General features: G+C 48.7%; 1 protein-coding gene across 1 annotated transcript in view; it reads left to right on the top strand.

The window, feature by feature from the left end:
- SCARA5 (scavenger receptor class A member 5) overlaps positions 1–23,049 on the top strand; it is a 121,448-nt gene that overhangs the window by 63,780 nt on the left and 34,619 nt on the right. Inside the window, exons 4-6 of the mRNA XM_015145043.3 lie at positions 6,628–7,302; positions 19,721–19,801; positions 22,282–22,380. Of these exons, the coding sequence (XP_015000529.1) occupies positions 6,628–7,302; positions 19,721–19,801; positions 22,282–22,380 (855 nt within the window). The remainder of the gene's footprint in view (positions 1–6,627; positions 7,303–19,720; positions 19,802–22,281; positions 22,381–23,049) is intronic.

Here is a 23,049-nt window from a genome sequence, read left to right as displayed (position 1 = left end):
GATCTTATGCCATTTTTTTCATGGACATAAAGGACAATTAGAGAAGAGGGAGCAGGCTTGGGGCGGGCTGTGGGTAGGGAGGCAGTGCTGTGCAGATGAGAAGGTCATAGGGGATGTGCAGGAGAAAGCCACCTAGCTCAGGCCAGGGCCTGCAACAGACATTAATACATTAATCACAGATGATTACACTACTATGCTAATAACATTCATTAGTATTCAGTAATCAATACTGAGTCAGAGTCTTAATTTGAATCTCTACATGGTTTCTGACACATAGCCTGACCCCAGCCTGGGTTTATCATGAGGAACTCACTCCCTTAAAAGCTTATTTTATCTTATTGTGTCTCTGACCATTAAAAAGTGTGTTCTTGGCCAGACATGGTGGCTCACGCCTATAATCCCAGCACTTTGGGAGGCCTCGGTGGGTCAGGAGTTTGAGACCAGCTTGGCCAACATGACGACACCCCATCCCTACTAAAAATACAAAAATTAGCCAGGTGTGGTGGTGGGTGCCTGTAGTCCTAACTACTCAGGAGGCTGAGGTAGGAGAATGGCTTGAACCCAGGAGGTAGAGGTTGCGGTGAGCCAAGATCGTGCCACTGCATTCCAGCCTGAGCAACAGAGCAAAACTCTGTCTCAATAAAGAAAGAAAAAAAGAAAAGAAAGAGAGAGAAAGACAAGTGTGTTCTGTACGTCACCCTTTCAGCAGTTTGGCAAAGTGGGGCAAGAGCTGGGGACTCTGGAACCAAGCTGCCGAGCCCATGGTCAGTCACCACTATCTACCGTCAATGAGACCTTGTGAGTTACTGAACCTCTGTGTGCCTCAGTTTCCTCATTTGAACTATGAGGTTCCTAAGAATACTTATAGGGTTATAATAGGATTAAGTGTAGTAATATGGGAAGCACTTAGAACAGTGCTTGGCACATACTCAGGGAAAGTTGCTTGGTATTACACTATTCTATGATTTGCTTTCCCATTTGTGAAAGTATAAAGTTGAAGAATAATTAAAACACATTAAAAGTAGATAGGCCAGGCAGAGAGATAAATGAACTGTTTGCATCAACATGAATTAAGAGAGTCACACTCAACTGAGAATTATCCCCTGTTGAGGACAGCAAACATCTGGAAGAAATTAAACGAGGAAAGAGGCTGGATGGTGGTGGTGTGTGAGCAGAGAACATGCTGTGACTGTTGGAAGGACATAATTCATTTCTGGGATGTGCAAATGATCCCAAAAAAGGAGGCTGCCCTAAGCAAGTTGATGCCCAAAGAATATTTATCCCCAAATAATTTTTGTGCTGACTATCCCAGGTACCTGAAGTATCTTATTCCTATGAGCTGATGCATCACCTTGAAAAGGCCGCTTCTAAAATACAAATAGACTCACATAAAAATAACATGACCATTTTGTATCTATGAAATTCACAACATGAAAATTGTGATAATTCAGTGCAATTGCACTGAACTCAGCACATTTTAAAATCTGTAATGTAAATATAAATTAGTGTAACTTTTTTTGAGAAACAGTTTGGCTGGAATTTTTAAGAGTCATAAAAATGTCCATGCCTTTTGACCTACTCATCCAGCTTCTGGAAATGTATTATTAGGAAAATTTCAAAGGGAAGGGGAGGAATCTTTCTGCATTTATTCAACATGATTGAAAAAAAGGATTCAACAGTAAGAGAATGGGTACATTAAATTTGTCCCCTTGAGGAACTCATAGGCATTCATCAAAATCACAATTACAAAAGAGGATAAAAAATGCTTATAAAATGATTACAGTAGAATAATAATAATAGTGGGTGGGGAAAAAACCCAGAAATGAAATTATAAAGATTGAACATGCATATGAACAGAGTTAGAAAAACAAAATGAAACCAGTGTGCTCTGTTGTGGGACAGTGGAGGAATTTTCCCTTGTTTAGGTTTATGTGACTATTTGTTGTGCAATGAACAGCAATAAAAGACCCAAATGATCTCTCTGGGAAGGGGTGGCTGATTGTCAGCTGTCCCCATATGGACCAAGTTTCAGTCCAGTTTCCTGCTCAGGGAGCAGGGCCCAGAGCTGGTAGGTGAGGAGGCAGCTGATGGGCAGGGCTTGGGACCTCCCAGGGTGCAAAGGACTAGCTGGACTTAGGGACCCCCACAGAGGGAAGGAGGGGCTAGGAGAGCTGGGGAAGACAGAGGCAAGGAAGAAAACTGTCCACTTCAGGATCTCGGCCCTGGGCAGATGTGGCCTTGAATCAGCCCTGGGGCTTCAATCTGGGAGGTTGCACTGTTACTCTTAGCCACTCGAGGTCCCAGTTTGAAAACCAGAACTCAAGGTCCCAGTTTGAGAACCAAAACTCAAAGTGTTCTCACAACTTCTGATAAGCCGTGGTGTCTCTTGGAGCTCCAGGGGCATCATGAGAAGAGACTGACATGAAATTATCAGGTTTTTTATTCTCCAACAGCCCTGTCTTAATACTTGTCACCCAATCGGGTTCCATGATTGGACAGACACACTGGTTCTAGAATCAGATCCTGGCTGATGATGATTTCTCCAGCGGGCAATTCCTGTGGTTACCTGGGCTGTGACTGGGTTATGGATTCATTTCCCCCAGAGCTCTTCCTTGCAAAGGATGTGAACTCATCCTTTTTTTATGGCTGCATAGTATTCCATGGTGTATATGTGCCACATTTTCTTAATCCAGTCTGTCATTGATGGACATTTGGGTTGGTTCCAAGTCTTTGCTATTGTGAATAGTGCTGCAATAAACATACATGTGCATATGTCTTTATAGTAGCATAATTTATAATCCTTTGGGTATATACCCAGTAATGGGATTGCTGGGTCAAATGGTATTTCTAGTTCTAGATCCTTGAGGGATCGCCACAGTCTTACGCAATGGTTGAACTAATTTACACTCCCACCAACAGTGTAAAAGCATTCTTATTTCTCCACATCCTCTCCAGCATCTGCTGTTTCCTGACTTTTTAATGATAGCCATTCTAACTGCCATGAGATGGTATCTCATTGTGGTTTTGATTTACATTTCTCTGATGACCAGTGATGATGGGCATTTTTTCATGTGTCTGTTGGCTTCATAGATGTCTTCTTTTGAGAAGTGTCTGTTCATATCCTTTGCCCACTTTTTGATGGGGTGGTTTGCTTTTTTGTTGTAAATTTGTTTGAGTTCTTTGTAGATTCTGGATATTAGCCATTTGTCAGATGGGTAAATTGCAAAAATTTTCTCCCATTCTGTAGTTTGCCTGTTCATTCTGATGGTCGTTTCTTTTGCCAGGCAGAAGCTCTTTAGTTTAATTAGATCCCATTTGTCTATTTTGGCTTTTTTACCATTGCTTTTGGTGTTTTAGTCATGAAGTCCTTGCCCATGCCTATGTCCTGAATGGTATTGCCTAGGTTTTCTTCTAGGGTTTTTATGATTTTAGGTAACATTTAAGTCTTTAATCCATCTTGAATTGATTTTTGTATAAGGTGTAAGGAAGGGATCCAGTTTCAGCTTTTCACATATGGCTAGCCAGTTTTCCCAGCACCATTTATTAAATAGGAAATCCTTTCCCTATTTATTGTTTTTGTCAGGTTTGTCAAAGATATGTTGGTTGTAGATGTGGAGTGTTATTTCTGAGGTGTCTGTTCTGTTCCATTGGTCTATATATCTGTTTTGGTACCAGTACCATGCTGTTTTGGTTACTGTAGCCTTGTAGTGTAGTTTGAAGTCAGGTAGCGTGATGCCTCCAGCTTTGTTCTTTTTGCTTAGGATTGTCTTGGTAATGCAGGCTCTTTTTTGGTTCCATATGAACTTTAAAGTTATTTTTTCCAATTCTGTGAAGAAAGTCATTGGTAGCTTGATGGGGATAGCATCAAATCTCTAAATTACCTCGGGCAGTGTGGCCATTTTCATGATATTGATTCTTCCTATCCATGAGCATGGAATGTTCTTCCATTTGTTTGTGTCCTCTTTTATTTTGTTGAGCAGTGATTTGTAGTTCTCCTTGAAGAGGTCCTTCGCATCCCTTGTAAGATGGATTCCTAGGTATTTTATTCTCTTTGTAGCAATTGTGAATAGGAGTTCATTCATGATTTGGCTCTCTATTTGTCTGTTATTGGTGTATAGGAATGCTTGTGATTATTGCACATTGATTTTGTATCCTGAGACTTTGCTGAAGTTGCTTATCAGTTTAAGGAGGTTTTGGGCTGAGATGATGGGGTTTTCTAAATATACAATCATGTCATCTGCAAACAGGGACAATTTGACTTCCTCTTTTCCTAGTTGAATACAGGGAGGCAAATTTTAAGTCCAAACAGAATACAGAAAATTCTGACAGTCAGTACTAACTGATGATGGAGAGACTGGTATAAGCAGGGGCGCCAGGACCCCTTTGCAATGTGACCTTCTTAAAGTGCTGGGTAGGAGAGAAGTCGAGGCAAGGCTCCAAGACCCCTTCAGCCCTGTGAGCCTCTAAGCCTAAGCTGGAATGACTTATCTCCTCCAGGGTGGCCACAAATGCCATGTGCTTCCAGAAGCATCACTGAAAGATTGTAACAGCTGGTCTTTCCATAGCTCGAGAGCCCTCACAAGCTATATCTCCCATTCTCAATGTGAAGTTCTGAATGAGAACTTATTCCATCTGATTTTTCTCATTGTTTGAACAAGCTGTGTACCAGGTTACCCGGTTACCTCCAAGATGTTCAAGGCGGAATTTGTTCTGTGCCTCATCTGCCCCAACTCCTACCTATCCCACCACCAGGTCTTATTTCCCTTTCTCTGGTATGCAGAGCAGAGTGGGGAACAGCTGTGGACAGGACACAGCTAACAGACAATGAGCATCCCTAGACATCCCTACTCAGGATTTGTACCATACCTGAGTCAGCACAGTCCACGACCTCCCAGGAGATACAAGGATGCTAGATTCTAATGATGAAGACACACATCACTCTTCTTAGTATTGTGCAATAGCTGCTTGTAACCAAGAAAAGGGAACCCTCCAAGAGGAAGGGGTAGGGGATCACTGGGATGGGTTTCTTGCTGAAGAGGAACTAGGGGATCTAGAAGAAGAAGCAGGGTTGGGTGCAGTGGCTCATACCTGTAATCCCAACACTTTGGGAGGCCAAGGTGGGCAGATCACAAGGACAAGAGATCGAGACCATCCTGGCCAACATGGTGAAACCCCATCCCTACTAAAAATACAAAAATTAGTTGGGCGTGGTAGCATGTACCTGTAGTCCCAGCTACTTGGGAGGTTGAAGCAGGAGAATTGCTTGAACCTGGGAGGCGGAGGTTGCAGTGAGCCAAGATCGAACCACTGCACTCCAGCCTGGTGACAGAGTGAGACTCTGTCTCAAAACAAACAAACAACACAAAGAAGTAGAAGATACAGAGAAGGAGCATATCAATATAAAAGCAGTCTTCATTGGATTGTGTCTGTCCAATCATGGACTCTGATTCGGTGACAAGTATTGAGATAGGGCTGTTGTAGAATGGAAAGCTTGATAATTTCATGTCAGTTTCTTCTCATGATGGGGCTCCAAGAGACACCATGGCTTATCAGAAGTCATGAGAACACTCCGAGAACACCCAGACAGGCTGTTGGCACAGCACATGAGCAGAAGGGAAAGGGCCCTGAACTCAGCAGGCCAGAAAATAGACACGGTGGCCTTGAGCCTGGCTGAGTCTGCTGCTGGGGTGCTCTTCCTTTAGGCAGTCCTGGAGCAAGCCATCTTAGTTAGAGTTTACTTGCTGTGAATTGTTACCCTGGGCAATGCTAATAGCTGTAACTGTAAAAAGGGATAAGATGGTACTGTCTTTGTCTGTTCAGGCTGCTGTAACAAAATACTGTAGGCTGGGTAATTTATAAACAACAAATGTATTGCTTATGGTTCTGGAGGCTGGGAAGTCCAAGATAAAGGCACCAGCAGATTCATGTCTGGTAAGGGCCTGTTTCTCATGGATGGTGCCTTCTGTGTGTCCTCACATGGCAGGAAGGGCAAACAGCTCCCTCGAACGTCTTTTATAAAGTTGCTAATCTAATACGTAAGGGCTCTGCCCTCGTGACTCAATCACCTCCTAAAGACCCCCTCTCTTATTATGACTTTGGTGATTAAGTTTCCACATACAAATTTTGGGGGGCATATTCAGATTGCAGCAGGTACCCACCCCCTAAAGTTGAGAGGATAACACCACCCAACATCTTAAGCTGACCTACATGAAACTGCTGATATGCAACTGCTTTTCAACATTCACAACTGGCAGTTTCATAGGGGCCCACTGAATTAACCCATGATAGTTACACTAGAACAGCAACTCACAAACTTGTCTGCAACTTAGAATTACTTCTGGATCTTCGAAAAATTCCAAAGCCCAGGTCACACCCCACACCAATGCAATCACAATTTCTGCAGGTGAGACACCTAGCCAGGTGATCTAATGTACAGGCAGGTTTGGGGACCACTGGTTTAGCACAAGGCCTGGGATCTAGTAAAGCGCTCAGCCAACACGTCTGCTTTTGATTCATCTATCATTTATTGAGCACCTACTGCATGCCAGGCTCTGGCTGGGTTCACCTCTTGTCACCTGGGCCTTCCTCCCCAGCGGTGCTCACGTCTCCCCTCCTCCTCCTCCGCAGTGTCCAGGCCGCGCAGCTCCCCTGACGACCTGAAGGCCCTGACTCGCAATGTGAACCGGCTGAATGAGAGCTTCCGGGACTTGCAGCTGCGGCTGCTGCAGGCTCCGCTGCAAGCGGACCTGACGGAGCAGGTGTGGAAGGTGCAGGACGCACTGCAGAACCAGTCGGACTCGCTGCTGGCGCTGGCGGGCGCAGTGCAGAGGCTGGAGGGCGCGCTGTGGGGGCTGCAGGCGCAGGCGGTGCAGACAGAGCAGGCAGTGGCCCTGCTGCGGGACCGCACGGGCCAGCAGAGCGACGCGGCGCAGGGAGAGCTGTACCAGCTGCAGGTGGAGAGCAACAGTAGCCAGCTGCTGCTGCGGCGCCACGCAGGCCTGCTGGACGGGCTGGCGCGCAGGGTGGGCGTACTGGGCGAGGAGCTGGCTGACGTGGGCGGCGTGCTGCGCGGCCTCAACCACAGCCTGTCCTATGACGTGGCCCTCCACCGCACGCGGCTGCAGGACCTGCGGGTGCTGGTGAGCAACGCCAGCGAGGACACGCGCCGCCTGCGCCTGGCGCACGTGGGCATGGAGCTGCAGCTGAAACAGGAGCTGGCCATGCTCAACGCGGTCACCGAGGACCTGCGCCTAAAGGACTGGGAGCACTCCATCGCGCTGAGGAACATCTCCCTTGCCAAAGGTACCGCCAGGCCCTTGCTGCCTCCATCCAGGGCCCCTCCTGATGGGGTCTTCCTCCTGCATGCCCCTCCCCAAGGACCCAGGAGTACCCCACCCCCACCCCATCCCCAAGTGCACTTGCCATTCCCAGCCCATACTCTCTTTTAGCCTATACTCTCTCTTTTAGCGCATACTGTCTCTTTTAAGTCTTGCCCTACAGGACTCTGGAATTTTCTGTCCAGATGGCATGTACTCACTTCCAGGGCTTGCACAGATCTCTTCCCAGATAAACTTCCCTCGGGTAGAGAGCAAACTCAGTGGCCACTCTTCTAGGTGTGAGAGTTTGCCCCAGCGGTGGCTAATGGGAGCCTGGTGGTCAGAGCTGGCATAGCTGCGCTGGAGCCTCCAAGAGCTTGAGGCTGGGGGCAGAACAAGGGGCTCAGGCCGGGAGTAGAGAAGGGCTCCTCTAGTGTCATTCCCATGGTGGAGTTCTGGAGTTGGAGAATTCCAAACTTGAACCTGGCCTTCTAGGCTCTTACAAAGACTTACTCATTTAGGCAAAAGAATGTATTTCATTGAACGATCTGTTGGCTTCATTTGTAACTGTTTTTTGTTTTTGTTTTGTTTTGTTTTTGTTTTTGTTTTTGTTTTTATTTTTGTTTTTTGAGATGAAGTCTCACTCTGTCGCCCAGGCTGGAGTGCAGTGGCGCAATCTCAGCTCACTGCAAGCTGCGCCTCCCGGGTTCGTGCCATTCTCCTGCCTCAGCCTCTGAAGTAGGTGGGACTACAGGTGCCCTGTAACTGGTTTTTTTGTTGTTGTTTTGTTTTTTTGTTTTCAAGTTGGGCTCTGGCTCTCTTGCCCAGGCTGGAGGGCAATGGTGTGATCACGGCAGCCTTGAACTCCTGGGCTTAAGTGATCCCCCAGCCTCAGCCTCCCAAGTAGTTAGGACTACAGGTGCATGCTGCCATGCTGCGCTACCTTTTGTTGTTGTTGTTGTTTTGTTTTGTTTTGTTTTGTTTTTTTGAGACGGAGTCTCACTCTGTCAGTCAGGCTAGAGTTCAGTGACATGATCTTGGCTCACTACAACCTCCACCTCCCAAGTTCAAGCGATTCTCCTGCCTCAGACTTCTGAGTAGCTGGGATTACAGGTGTGTACCAACATGCCTGGCTAATTTTTGTATATTTAGTAGAAGACAGAGTTTTGCCATGTTGGCCAGGCTGGTCTCGAACGCCTGACCTCACATGATCCCCCTGCTTCAGCCTCCCAAAGTGCTGGGATTACAGGCATGAGCCACCACACCTGGCCAGTTTTTTAAAATTATTACTTTTTAGAGACAAGGTCTTGCTATGTTGCCTAGGCTGGTCTGGAACTCCTGGCCTCAAGTGATCCTCCCGTCTTGGTTTCCCAAAGTGCTGGGACTATGGCATGCCAGCCCATTTGTAATCTTAACTATAATGGCAAAAATGCAAAAATGTATGGGCCTCTATTGTACTCGTGCCGTGGGCCCACAAATGATAGAGCCTAGAGACCCAACTCCCTTTCTTCACTCCTGACAAACTGGTTCCCTTCCCTCCACCCATTCCTTCTTGCTGCACGCACCATGCTGCACGCACCATCGGAAACACCTTTCATGAAATGCACTTCTCCCACATCGCCCCCCTGCTCAAAGCCCACTGTGGCTCCCCAAGGCCCACTGGGTTCCTTAGAAATTCCTTAGTCTGCCATCAGCACAAATAATACCATTGTGAGTGCCTAGTATGTGTTACCTACTATGCCAGGTGTATCTCGTGTGCGCATCTTTTGAAAACAATGGCTCTCCAAGGGAGTGATGTTTTCCCTATTTTATTGACAAGCACACTGAGATTTAGGAAGCTTCCATAGCTTGCCCACAGCCACAGGGCCAGGAGGTGATGGACCAGTATGTACACGCCGGCCTTTCTGATCCCAGAGTGAGTGTACTTCCCACTGCTTTCCTATCCTGTCCTGCCTGCCTTCTCCTCCACTGCCGCTCATGCCAGGGGGCACAGAGAGAACTGCTTCAGGGGCCAGTGAGCAATGTCAAGGAGCAGAGAATGCAATGTCAGGGGAGTGTTGGGGGTTACGGCAGGTCTAGCCCATTTTTGCCAGGCTGGAAGGTGGGCCCAGGTTGGCAAGGTCTGCCTGTGTTTCAAGAGAAACCAGAAACATGTGACGTTCTGGTAATGTTTAATTGTTTAACTCAAGGGCCATACATGGTCTTGCCGTGGGTGAAGCATCCAGACTAGTGAGGCACATCTCGTCACTGCCCTGGAAGCACAGCTCACCTTCCCTACTGTCACAGCTGTGCTCCAGAGGCTCCTCCACCTGCAGTGCCCTCCTCCCCCTCCTTCACCTCCTCCTCCTCCTCCTTCACCTTCTCCTCCTCCTCCTCCTCTTCCTTCGCCTCCTTCTCTTCCTCCTCCTCCTCCTCTTCCTTCTCCATTCCCTCCTCCTCCGCTTCCCCTTCTTCCTCTTCCCATCCCCTTCTTACTTCTCCTCCTCTTCTTTCTTCTCCTCCTTTTCCTCCTCCTCCATTCTCTCCTCCTCCTCCCTTCTCTCTTCCTCCTCCCTTCTCTCCTCCTCTTCCATTCTCTCCTCCTCCTCTATTCTCTTCTCCTCCTCCCTTTCCTCCTCTTCCTTCCCCTCCTCCTTTTCTCCTCCTCCTTTTCTCTTCCTTCTTTTCTCTTCCTCCTCCTCCTCTTCCTTCCCCTCCTCCTCCTTTTCTCCTCCTCCTCCTCTTCCTCCTCCTCCCCCTCCTCCTCTTTCTTCCCTTCCTTTTCCTTTTCTTCTTCTTCCCTCTTCTCTTCCGTTTCTTCCTTATCCTCTTCCTTCCCCTCCTCCTCCTCTTTATCTTCTTCCTCCTTCTCCTCCACCCTTTCTTCCTTCTCTTCCTTGTCTTCCTCCTCCTCCTTCTCCTCTTCCTTTCCCTGCTCCTCTTTCTCCTCCTCCTCTTCCTCCTCTTCCTTCTTCTCTTTCTTCTCCTGCTCCCCCTCCTCTTCCTCCTCCTTCTCCTCCTCTTCTTCCTTTTCTCCTCGTCTTCCTTCTTCTTCTCCTCCTTTTCTTCTTCTTCCTCTGCCTTTTCCTCTTCTTCCTCCTCTGCCTTATCCTCTTCTTCCTCCTCCTTGCCCACCCAAATCCTGCTGATACTCCAGGATGTCACTCAAACCCACCTCCTCCAAGAACCTCCCAACCTTTCCAGCTCCCTGGAGTCTCCCTCTTTTGAGTTTCTGCATTTATCAGAGCAAAAGTGTAATGATGGGGCCCTCTGCATCCTTTCCAGTTTGCATAGCCCTTTTTTGTACCCTCTTTTGTTTTAAAATGGGACCTGAGGAGAATCTATGAGGTCGTTTAAGGCAGATATTGTAGAGGGCGGGGTAGGATTTTGGCAGGAAAACAACTGAGGCTCAGGAAGGAAGTCCCTGCCTTACTCAAGTCCTCATGGCTGGTAATGATCCAGCTTTAATAAGGTGTAATTTACGTGCCATGAAATTCCCCCATTTTAGGTGTACAGTTCAATGATCAGGACATTTAAGCCCATTGCCCGGTTCTCATTCTGTTACCCCATAGTCCACCTGGATCTGGGTGCCTCTGTGTCCCCCAGCATTAAGAGTGCAATGCACATAACTGAGACTCAATATTTGTAAAAGCAACTATTAAATCTTGACACTGGGCAATCAGAGGCTTCCCCTATCCAGTTTGGTTTCCTGGTTCTGGGTCTCTTTGGACCTTCACATCCTAGAAATCAAAGGAGGGAAGGAGATAGAATTTCTTCTTCCAAATCCGTGCCCCTGAGATCTTAGCTTTTCCTGTCTTCTTTTTTCCTTGACCTCCCTTGCCCCTCACAGGGATTAGTGTTCAGGAACTAACTAATAGTATTAAATAGCAATTGCAGTGAATTGTCACCTATAATGAGGCAAGCATTTTGTCGACATGAATTCTCAAATAGACATTCAAGACCACAAATCCTCACATCCTGCAAAAAGGTCTTATTGCCCACTTTATAGATGAGAAGCCTGAATAACCTTCCCACTATTTCTTAGACAGCTGGCGAGTGGTAAAGCTGAGGTCTAAATTGGCTCTGCCTGGCCCAGAAACCCTGGTTGTTGGGACAGAAGCATGTTGCTTCTCAGCTGTAAGCAGTGAAGAGAGGAGAGCACGTTCCCTGTATTCGGGGCACTTTCCAGTCCCTTCCTCTTCCAAGCTAGAGATGTCACCATGCCTCCTGCTAATGTACCCTCTCAGGCCTCCCCAGGCACTTCATATCTGGGTTCTTTCGTTTCTAAGTCCAATCTCCTTGGTTCAAACTGAAACCGCCCTGGGTCACTCATTTGCCGGGGTTCTGCCGGTGGGATCCTCCATGTAGTCTTTCCTTGGTCCTCACACTAAGTTTTACACTCAGTTCTCTTGAACTGAAAGTTTCATCTCAGTCCTGCTTTCTTGTCTTTAAGCTTTGGATTCTTGTGGGGTGTATCTCTCTGTTGAGGCTGCCATAACAGAATACCGTAGACTGGGCCATTTACAAGCAACAGATGTTTATTGCTCACAGTTGTAGGACTGGGAAGTCCAAAATCCAGGGGCTGGCAGAGTTGGGGCCTGTTTGGGGCCTGTTTGGGGCCTGCTTTCTGGTTCATAGATGGCGACTTCTTGCTGTGTCCTCACTTGGTGGAAGAGATGGAGCAGCTCCCTGGAGTCCTCTTTATAAGGATGCTGATCCCGTTCACAAGGCCCTCATCCTCATGACTCATCACTTCTCAAAGGCCCTGCCTCCTGATACCATCGCCTTGGTGATTAGGTTGCAACCTATGAATTTGGGGGTGGGGTGCAAACATTCAGATCACTGCACTGGAGCTCCTGGCTCTTCACAGTTGTACAGCACTTGGGCCTCCAGCTCTCATTATCGCCACTGCATCTAGGGTCTTTCCTGCCTCCCTGTCTCTGTTGCCAGGTGCCTGGTGGTTATTATTTAAAAGATTCCTGCTGGTATATCTGAATGTATTTACCATGCAGCCCTAACAAGACCCAACTCTACCCTGGCTTTTGAACAAGGGCTAGGTCACTAGAAAATCTTGCAGGCATTCCCGTACTGCTGTCTGCAGTGGGCTTTCTGTCCTAGCTTTGTCTAGTTCCTCTATTAAGGTTTTTAAACACACACACACATCCACACCTACATACATACATAAACATACACACACATATATATACGCATACCTGTACATATAGACATAAACACACATACCCATGTGTACCCATGTTTGCACATACACGTATACATATGCACATACAGACATGCACGTACATACACATGCACGCGTATATACATACATATGAACACATATACACATACACATATATACACATACATATACACGTACACTCACCGCATTCCCACACTTTGCCCTTTCCTGGCTGAGAAGTCACAAATACTCAACTATGTGTATTTTTTCAAATATGAGCTTATTTACATTATTCCTGAGCTTGACCCGAATTGTTTTTATGCTCTTACTTTGTTATACAGTTTTTGATGAGCTTTGTCTCCAGTTTCTCTCTTGTGAATATCTGCAGTGGGGGTTCTATTTTCTGTTTTGGATTTTTAGCATTAATCAGATCTGTTGAAATCTGCCTGTGGGTTTGAAAGAAGCAGAGAACTTAGATCATCATAGAGGAGAAGCAGCCCAGGAGGGGAAAAGGTGACCAGAGAGTTGAGGCAGCCCAGGAGAGGAAAGGTAACCACAGAGGGGAGGCAGCCCAAGAGGGGAAAGGTAACCAGAGAGGGGAGGCAGCCCAGGAGAGGAAAGGTAACCACAGAGGGGAGGCAGCCCAAGAGGGGAAAGGTAACCAGAGAGGGGAGGCAGCCCAGGAGGGGAAAGTCAACCAGAGAGGGGAGGCAGCCCGGGAGGGGAAACATGAGCAACGTCACATGAGATGGCTCTCTTTGGCAAGGATGCAGGTTTTCTGGAATCACAGCATTTGGATGGAGTGGTAATAGATCTGAAATCATCCAGTCCACTCTTTTTGTTTTGTATTTGAGGATCCTGAGGCCAGAGAGGGGAGATGATTGGCCAAAGTCACAAAACCATCCAGTGACCCGGCTGGGATGAAAAAATACATCTCTGGATTCATGAAAACAAGTTTGCAAAGCAGATTTATCTGCAGGCTGATTTTTTGAGAAAAAACACAAATCTATTAAAGAGTCCAGATCAGCAAATATTTATAAAGGGATGGCGTAACAGAGCAGGGCTTTGGATTCCAGGCTCACACTGGGACTCTGGCTTCTGGGTAGTAGGGACCTGCTGAAAGTGGGGAACATCTCTGAGTGGAGTGACAGGTAAAGTGGCCTTTCTGCCCTACTGAGGACTGGGGAGCATGGCCTGGGCCGAGGTCCCTGGGACATTGTGTGGTGAGCCAAGCTGTCATCTCTCCTTCCACATGGACTCCGCTGGGAAGGGGGTGGAGTTGCCCCCAGCCCCACCCACCACCCTCCCTGGGGGCCCTGAGGACCATAGCAGGGGCAGTCCCAGCACCTTTCTAGGCCTGAGTGTCCTTGGCTGTGAAATGGGACCAACAGTGCCTGCCTCATCCACTTCTCAGGGTCCCAGAGAGATGCCTTAAGTGATGAAAAAGAGAGAACACTCAAAAGTATAAAGGTGATAGGGGCTGAGAATCCAGCCCCTGGTGACTTGAGGGTACTGGAAGTGGAGCTGTTTGCTGAGCCACTCCACCCTGTCAGCAGCCCTGTGGTTGGCGTGGTTCTGGGGGTGGTTTTGACTGTACTGCTGGCTCCAGGCCAGGCTCATCAGCTGTCCTCATAATTTGCTCTTGGCACATCAGTTCCCAGATTCCAGCCCATGCAAGTCCCCTATCCCATCATGTATTCTGGGATCAGGGAAGGGAGAAGGCATGGGTTTCCTCCCATTGGCTGATCCCCAGGAAAACCCTGGTGCTTCTCCTGAATGCCTGGCCTCAGATCCTTCGTCCCATTGGGAAGATGCTTCTGGTGGGAGCAACTGCACTGGGGGGAGCGTGAGGGGAGTGGGCTAGATGGGTGGGCAGAGTCTGAGCAGAGACCCCAGGACCCTGCTCCTCCTTGTCCCAGCCACCTCTGTGCCCTGGTCTGCACTGGTGACAGAAGAGATGAGAAACGGGATGGTATAGAAAGTTGAGAAGTGAAAAAGCTCTCCTGGGTACCTCTTGGAACAACAGATGTCATGGCACTTCTGCTACTACGCATTAGTCATTCTTCAGATCCCGATTGTGTGCCAGGTGTGTGCAAGGCATAGGCCACAGACAGTGCCCTGTAGAAGATTCTGTCCTCCTTGGGAACCACAGTTCAAGGTGGGGGATAGTGCCCAGGGAGTGGGCAGCAGCCGCCTGACCAGGTTCCAGGTGCTCCCACAGGAGCACTGTCCACCTCCTTCCAGCTCTGAGATTTGGGGGCTCTGCCCGTGCAACACTAAGAGATCAGAAGGTGGGTATATTCATCTGTTCTCACACTGTTAATAAAGACATACCTGAGATTGGGTAATTTATACAGAAAAAGAGGTTTAATGGACTCACAGTCCACATGGCTGGGGAGTCCTCATAATCATGACAGGAGGTGAAGGAGGAGCAAAGGCACATCTTACATGGCAGCAGCAAGAGAGTGTGTGCAGAACTCCCCTTTATAAAACCAACAGACTTCATGAGACTTGTTCACTATCACGAGAACAGCAAGGGAAAGACCCACCCCCATGATTCAGTTGCCTCCCACTGAGTCCCTCCCACAACACATGGGAATTGTGGGAGCTACAATTCAAGATGAGATTTGGGTGGGGACACAGCCAAACCAGGTCAGTGGGCATGAAGGCAGACTCAGGACTAAGAGGGACTGGACTCTTAGGATTTGGCTAATGTTCAGGGACACCATGAGTACAGCATTTATGCAGAGGTGGAGGAAAGTTGGTGACCATGAGCACTGAGCTGTAAGTTTGCAGCAGAAGGGTCAGATCATGAGTGATCTGCAGGGGCCTTGACAGGGGAAGCTGCGCCTGTGGTGCAGTGAGGGGCCTCCCCGTGCTCTGAGTCCCTTTGGTTGCTTTGTTTTTTCGGAGAGATTGATCAGACAGCAAGGCTCACATGGGCTGGAGAGAGAACAAGACAGGGAGGTTCTTATAAAGGCCAGAGCCAGGCCATAAGGACCTGACGAGGGTGGAAGCAGTGAGGAAGGAGGTGGAGACATGAGAAGTACCCTCCTTTATGAGAAGCCTCAAATCACAGATGCGTGTGGCTAGAAAGGGATGCAAAAGGGAGACAGGAAAGAGGAATCAGAGCAGGCTCAAGATTTCCAGCTTGGGTTTCTGAAGAAAGGATAGTGTCAGTAAACACACTAAAAAGTCAGATCCCGAGATTGCTTCACTTATGGGCAGCATCAGTAATTTAAAGACACACTTGGTCCTCGGAGCACCTGGCGGGTTGGCCCCTCGAGGCTCTGGCCAAATCATCAGCCCTTCTGAGTCAGCCAGGCCAGTACCATCTGAGGATGGTGCTGGGAATTGGTGCCCACCTTTACTGCTCACCCCACCTTCTTCCCAGTTAATCTCTAGTAAAGACCCTGATAACCACATAGTTATGTTTAAAAAAAAATCCGACTGGGCGCATTGGCTCACGCCTATAATCCTAGCACTTTGGGAGGCCGAGGCGGGCGGATCACGAGGTCAGGAGATGGAGACCATCCTGGCTAACACGGTGAAACCCCATCTCTACTAAAAATACAAAAATTAGCCAGGTGTGGGGGTGGGCGCCTGGAGTCCCAGCTACTCGGGAGGCTGAGGCAGGAGAATGGTGTGAACCCGGGAGGCAGAGTTTGCAGTGAGCCAAGATTGCACCACTGTACTCCAGCCTGGACAACAGAGCCAGACTCTGTCTCAAAAACAAAACAAAAAAATCTCTGTAGCACGTTCTTGAGACCTGCCTCTCCCTGGATGAGCCAGCCAAACTCCACAGGGTGATTTCAGGTGCACCAGGAATACCTGGAAGTTGTCATCCTATAATGGCTCTGAGGAGGCGTTATTTTATTTTATTTTTTTTGCAGTGAGGAGGCATTATGCAAAGTGAGGTGATCGGGATGGCTCCCCTCACTCAAGGCTTTGAAGCCCTTCTCTAGTCATCATGCCACTGAATCCACTCAGTCCTCACTACAACTGCACGAGAAAGGAATTTTTTTTTTACCCACATTTAATAGAATCAGGACTTGAACCCAAGACTCGATATCCATACTCAATGCCCACCTTTCAGATGATGTCTACCACCCCGAGGCCCCAAATCAGGGTCTTCGGGCAGCATCCTCCCTTGGCAAGAGGGACGCCTGGAAGACCCCCCTGCAGGTTGCACCTGCATCTGAGGGACAGCTGAAATTGGAGGGTGCAGTCCCTTGCGTCTGTGACCAGCTCGGTTGCTGGAACACCCAGGGTGGTGGAGGCAGAGAAGAGAGAAAGGGGTGGGCATCCAGCCCAGCAGCAGAGATCCAGGCACCCTCTCCCAGTTCCCTTTGCTGCAGCCTTGGCCTTGGCCTTAAGGGGAGATCACTGGGAAGGGGTAGTAGAGCACATTTGCTTCCTGACTCAGCCCTTAATTTCTGCGCCATCTTTGATCTATTCCCAACAGGTTCTCTGACTCAGTCCTGTGGTCTGAAAACTGGGATCACAAAACCTAGTCCTTCTTAAATCATTTGTATTACTTGTGAATTGAAGAATTGTTGACTGCTTTTTTCCCTGCGTGCGTGCCATGGAATTATTAAACAGCTGTCAAGTTTGGTTAGGTTCTGAGGACAGTGCCAGCGTGAGGAAGGTATCAGTACATCTCGATCTTGGCTGGCTGGTTGTTTTCTATGTATTATTAACACCTTCTGATCTCATATACTCACTCATTCATCAAATATTTATTGTGCAAGATGTTACTGCTGGGCTGCGAGTCTGTGTGTTTCAGTTTCCCGGGGCTGCCATAACAAAACATTATAAACTTGGTGGTTTAACAGAAGCTTATTTTCTCACAGTTCTGGAGGCTCAAAGTCTGAAATCAAGGTGTCCACAGGGCCACATTCCCTCTGAAAGCTCAGGGGGAGGACCCTTCCTTGGCCCTTTCTAGCCGCTGGTACTTGCTGGCAATTCTTGGTGTTTCCTGGCTTGGGAATACATCACTCCAATCTCTGTCTCTGTTGCCACATGTGCTCTCATATCTCTGTGTCTCTCTTTTCCCTTCTTACAAGGACACCAGCCATTGCACTGAGGCCTGCCCTACCCCAGTATTACCTCATCTTAACTAATTATGTCTGCAAAGACCCTATTTCCAAATAAAGTCATATTCTGAGGTTCCTGGTAGACATGAATTTAAGGGGGTAAAGACACTATAAAGGCTTTTTTTCATGGTCCCCCTTATTTTTTTTTCTTTTTTCTTTTTTTCTTTTCTTTTCTTCTTCTTCTTTTTTTTTTTTTTTTTTTTTTTGGAGACAGAGTTTCACTCTTGTCACCCAGGCTGGAGTGCAATGGCACGATCTCGGCTCACTACAGCCTCTGCCTCCCAGATTCAGGCAATTCTGCTGCTCAGCCTCCAGTGTAACTGGGATTACAGGCATCCACCATCACACCTGGCTAATTTTTGTATTTTTAGCAGATACGGGATTTCACCATGTTGGCCAGGCTGGCCTCAAACTCCTGACCTCAGCTGATCCACCCTCCTCAGCCTCCCAAAGTGCTGGATTACGGGCATGAACTACCATGCCAGGCCCCATGGTCCTCATTTTCTCTTGAAAAGCAGCAGGAGGTGAGAGCTTGGAGTCTGGGTCTTCACAGCAGGTACAGGGATGTAAAGGGTATGGTCCTGTCACGGGGAGTTGGCAATTTTCTTAGGAAAGATGGGACACAATCACTATGACAAGAGGACAAGGCAGGGTGAGATTACTTGTCAAATGGCACCAAGCACACGCATTCAAGCAACTCACACCAACTTTCAGCACACTGGGTCAGAGAGGGTTTTGTGAGGAAGGGGCAGTGAGTCACCTGAGAGCTGGTAGTGACTGGAGGAGGGTGGCAGGGAGGGCTCATGGGCTCACTGGCTTGGGAACAGCAGGTGCAACCATGGCTGGCAAGAAGATTCTGTAACTGGTGAGACGTCTAGCCCTGTGGGTATTGCAGAGTGGACACAGGCAGGTCACATGTGGGTTGAAACCACAGCTGCCTCACTCACTCACCGGCTGTGTGGTCTCAGATGAGTAACTGCAGCACACAGCATTGTCGTGGGGACTGGATCCAATCACATATGACAGAATCCCTGGCACGCAGGAGCCCCAGCCTGGAGGGCGGCCCCACTCAGGAAAGATTAGAAACCTCTCTTCCATCCAAGTGCAAAAGCCAGACATCTGAGCATGACTCCAGCCTCTTCCTCCCCAACTTTCACCAAAGTCAGTCTCTTCCACTTCCTAAGCAGCTCTTGTTCATGTCCCTGACAACCCTCTGATGGCCGTGCTCCTCATCCAGGCGTCTCACATCCCACCTGGCTGGACTGAAAGCTCTGCCTCAGCCTCCCTCCTGTTCCCACCCATTTGCCACACTGCAGCCTGAGTCATCTTCCTCATGTGCAAATCTGGTTGAGCTCTTCTCTCAGGCCCCTCTGTGGCCTCTGGTGCCCTCAGGAGAAGCTGAGTCCAACACTCAGGCCGGATCTCTAAAAGCTCCACTTTCTCATCCCAGTGTGTCCCCCACCTCTTACCCCGCTGTGGCTTACATCTCTCTGTCTTCACTTTCAACCTTTGTAGGGATTATTCCCTCTGCCTGGAATTGTCCCTTTTTACTCTTAGTCAGCCCAGGCTGCCACAACAAAATACCATAGACTGAGCTGCTTAAACAACAGGCATTTATTTCTCACAGCTCTGGAGGCTGAAAGTCCAGGATCAGGGTGTGGCAGGGCCGGGTTCTGGTGAGGACTCTCCTCCTGGTGTGCAGACTGCTGCCTTCTTGCTGTGTCTATTTGAGAGAGAGAACTCCCTGGTGTCTTTTCTTATAAAACCATCATGTGGGCTTACCCCCGTGACTTCATCAAAACCTCATCACCTCCCAAAGACCCCACCTCCTAAAACTGTCATATTGGGGATTAGGGATTCAACATATGGTTTTGGGAGGGGACACACATATTCGGTCCATAGCACACTCTCCCAACCCTCTATTTACTTAGCTCACTCCTCTTTCTCTTTGAGATTTCACTTTGGATATTACTTCTTCCAGGAAGCCTTTCTCATGCCCCCTGAGACTGGGCTGAGGGTTCCCTGTGAGTTTCCAGAGCTAATGCTGTCCCTTCCTCTCCTCAGAGACGGCATTTTGTTTCCTCTCCAGATGACCTGGTCCTGTTCCAGAAGGCAACTCCCTAACCTCAGTGCTGTTTTTGCCTTTCCAGGGCCACCGGGACCCAAAGGTGATCAGGGGGATGAAGGAAAGGAAGGCAGGCCTGGCATCCCTGGATTGCCTGGGCTTCGAGGTAATGGGCATGCCCCTGGGAGGGATCTGGGAGAGACCCCCAATCCATCTCTGCTACCTACTTTCTTGATGGTATAAATGCCAGGGCTGCCCAGGGGAGCACCCAGTCAACTCCGCCTCAAACGCTCTGTTCCAACAAGAGACTAAGAGGTTGCTGGTGTCACGATGGGATGCAGCACATACTTTTTCTTAGCAAGTGCCACAATCTGAAGGAAAAAGGTACAGTACAGGCCTGAAGCTCCCTGAAGCCCCTTCCCAGCCCAGGAGTCAGGGTCTGTGTGAGCAGAGCGTGCAGAAGGCGTTGGACATGTTTTGAGATTCAGACCAACCCTTCAAAGATGCTGTCCCATCAGTGTTTCCTGATCAGCATCCACCTGCCACCCTCCCGCCCCACCATGGCTCCTGCCGACCCTGCCCAGGTCTACGAATGGGTCATGAATGCCTATCCCTTCCCCTTTTGATCCCCCCCTCCCCATCCTGCTGCACACAGCAACAGCCCTGAAGAGCCAGTGGCTGGTGGGGAGGGTACTTTGGGCCTTCTAGAAAGACAAGGTGCTTCTTACACTCACTGTCTCCAAAGCTCCTGTTGAGTTCCTCCATTGTACCTTGCCCTCCAGTCCGTCCATTCCTCAGCCTGTGCTGTGGGCAACATTTTGCTGGGAGACTGTGGTCTTCTGAGTGATGGAAGAAAAGGAAATAGAGAGAGGTTGGAGTATAAATAACCGGGAGAAATAATATAAATAACCGGGAGAAACAAATAACCGGGAGAAAGGTGCCCGGTTATTTATTTTAGGAATTATACCCCCAAACCTTCTGCTTCCTAAATCTCTAAGACGTTGCAAACACAGTAGAGGAGACAGTGCCTGGAGGAAGGAGAGATCCCAGCCCAGTCTCCACTCCTGGCCCTCCCCTCTCAGGGAACCTCCCTACAGTCAGCACTGAGGCTGCTCGGGGGCTCATGGGGCTCTGGAACTGCATTTTCTGCCCTAGGGAATCGTAAGATAGGGAGCCAGGGGCATAGCTTGTGCTAAATCAAGAATTCTGTGGCAGTGGAGCTATTGGACTCTGGGAACAGATATGTTGTATTAGGAGGGAAAGGGAGGAAACCCAATCAGCTCTCTCTGAGAAACCCGTCTTCTTCCAGCCATTGGACCTTAGGACTAGAGGAATAATTCATTACTGGGAGACAGATTTCTCCAAGTCCCAGAAAACGCCCAAAGCAAACCAACTAACATTCCAAGCAGGAAAGAACAATTAGTCAGTTAATTAAGGGTGCTCTGCTTTGCAGAGATAACTGCGCCTTAGGCCAGGCCTCATGGGGGCCAGGGCTCTCATTCCGTCAAGCACTTGTTTATGCTGGCTCTGCATGGTGCTGTCACTGCAGGAGGTGGCCAAGGGGCCTCATGGCCAAGAGCCCTGGGGTTTGATCGGCAGCAGGCCATCCATTTACTGACTTCGCCTCCAATCCCTTTTGCTATACCTCCCTGTGTGTATGCAAGGGAAGGGATCTTTTTGTGTTTTTTCTTTTTTTTCCTTAAATAAAATGAGAAGCTATTTTTTCTTCCACCCACCCCCCTCCCTAAGTACCTGTAAGCCCTGTTGATCCAGCATGAAGTGATGCTGACTGACCATGAACTTTTATTTCAGCAAGAACAGGGCTCAGATCCTGCCTCCAACACTGCTGTGTGACCTTGGGCAGTTTACTTACTCTCTCTGAGCTCTGATTGGCTCGTTTGTAACACAGGCAGAATAATCCCTCCCAGTGTTGTGATGATTAAATGAGATACTTTATGAAAAGCATCCAGAGCAGGGCCTGGCACACAGAAAGCGCTCAAAAAAGTGTTTACTGATTCTAGACCGGGTGCGATGGCTCACACCTGTAATTCCAACACTTTGGGAGGCCAAGGCAGGCAGATCACTTGAGGTCAGGAGTTTGAGACCAGCCTGGCCAACATGGTGAAACCCTGTCTCTACTAAAAACACAAATATTAGCTGGGCATGCTGGCGTGCGCCTGTAATCCCAAGCTACTCAGGGGGGTGAGGTGGGAGGATTGCCTGAACCTGGGAGGCCAAGGTTGTAGTGAGCTGAGATGGTGCCACTGCACTCCAGCCTGGGTGACAGAGCGAGATTTTGTCTCAAAAAAAAAAAAAAAAAGTGTTGCTGATTCTAAATCTCCAGCATGCTGAAGGGCAAAGGAACACCCCCAAAGGGATAGGCACCCCTACCGTCACTCACAACAGCACTGGACCTTTCTAGCGGGAGGATCCCGAGCCTGACGGATACAGGGTGTGCGTGGGGTGGGTCCGTGTGGACCTGTTGGACTCTGCTGTGGCGGCATCTTTAGATTAACAGAAAAAAACCAGACACAAAGGCTAAGAGAGGATGTGTGGGGGAGGCTGAGCCTTGAACCTGACGATGACCTCTGAGGATCCTTCCTGTTCTGCATCTGAGGCTCTGCCATTTGTCTGTTTTCTCCCCAGGTCTGCCCGGGGAAAGAGGTACCCCAGGATTGCCCGGGCCCAAGGGCGATGATGGGAAGCTGGGGGCCACAGGACCAATGGGCATGCGTGGGTTTAAAGGTAATAACAATCTCAGTTTTCCCTGAGCCTCACCACCAGTCCCAGGTAGCACGTGCTCATTGGCATGGAGGACCAGGACTCTCATCTTCACTGTGCCACGGACCAGTGGGGCAACCTTGTGCAAGTCACTTCATTTTGTTAAAGCATTTAGTTTTTCTTCTAAAAACTAGAAACTCTCAGCCAGGCGTGGTGACTCATGCCTGTAGTCCCAGCATTTTGAGAGGACCAGGCAGGAGGATTGCTTGAGCCCAAGAGTTTGAGATCAGCATGGGCAACACAGCAAGACTCCATCTCTAGAAAATATAAAATAATTAGCTGAGTGTAGTGGCACGTACCTGTAGTCCCAGCTACTTGGGAGGCTGAGTGGGAAGGATCTCTTGAGTCCAGGAGTTGGAGGCTGTAGTGAGCTATGACTGTGCCACCACCCTGGGTGACAGAGCAAGAGCTCATCTCTAAAACAAAATAAAACAAAACACACACACACACAAATCTAGAAATCCTCATGGTACTATATTTCACAGGTCTGTCAGGAGGAGTGAGCAAGCATGTATGTGTGCAAATGCTAAAGTCCTTGTAGAAATGTAAGGGAGTGTTATGATAGGTTGCAGCCCAGAGATGTAATCAAAGAAAGCCAGCAAGGTGACCCGCAGGGCAGACACCAGGGCTGCA

Source organism: Macaca mulatta, chromosome 8 (genome assembly GCF_049350105.2).
Source record: "Macaca mulatta isolate MMU2019108-1 chromosome 8, T2T-MMU8v2.0, whole genome shotgun sequence".
NCBI classification, from domain to species: Eukaryota; Metazoa; Chordata; class Mammalia; order Primates; family Cercopithecidae; genus Macaca; species Macaca mulatta.
The sequence above is the reverse complement of the archived record's forward strand: the minus strand, read 5'-3'. Positions and strand labels throughout refer to the sequence as shown.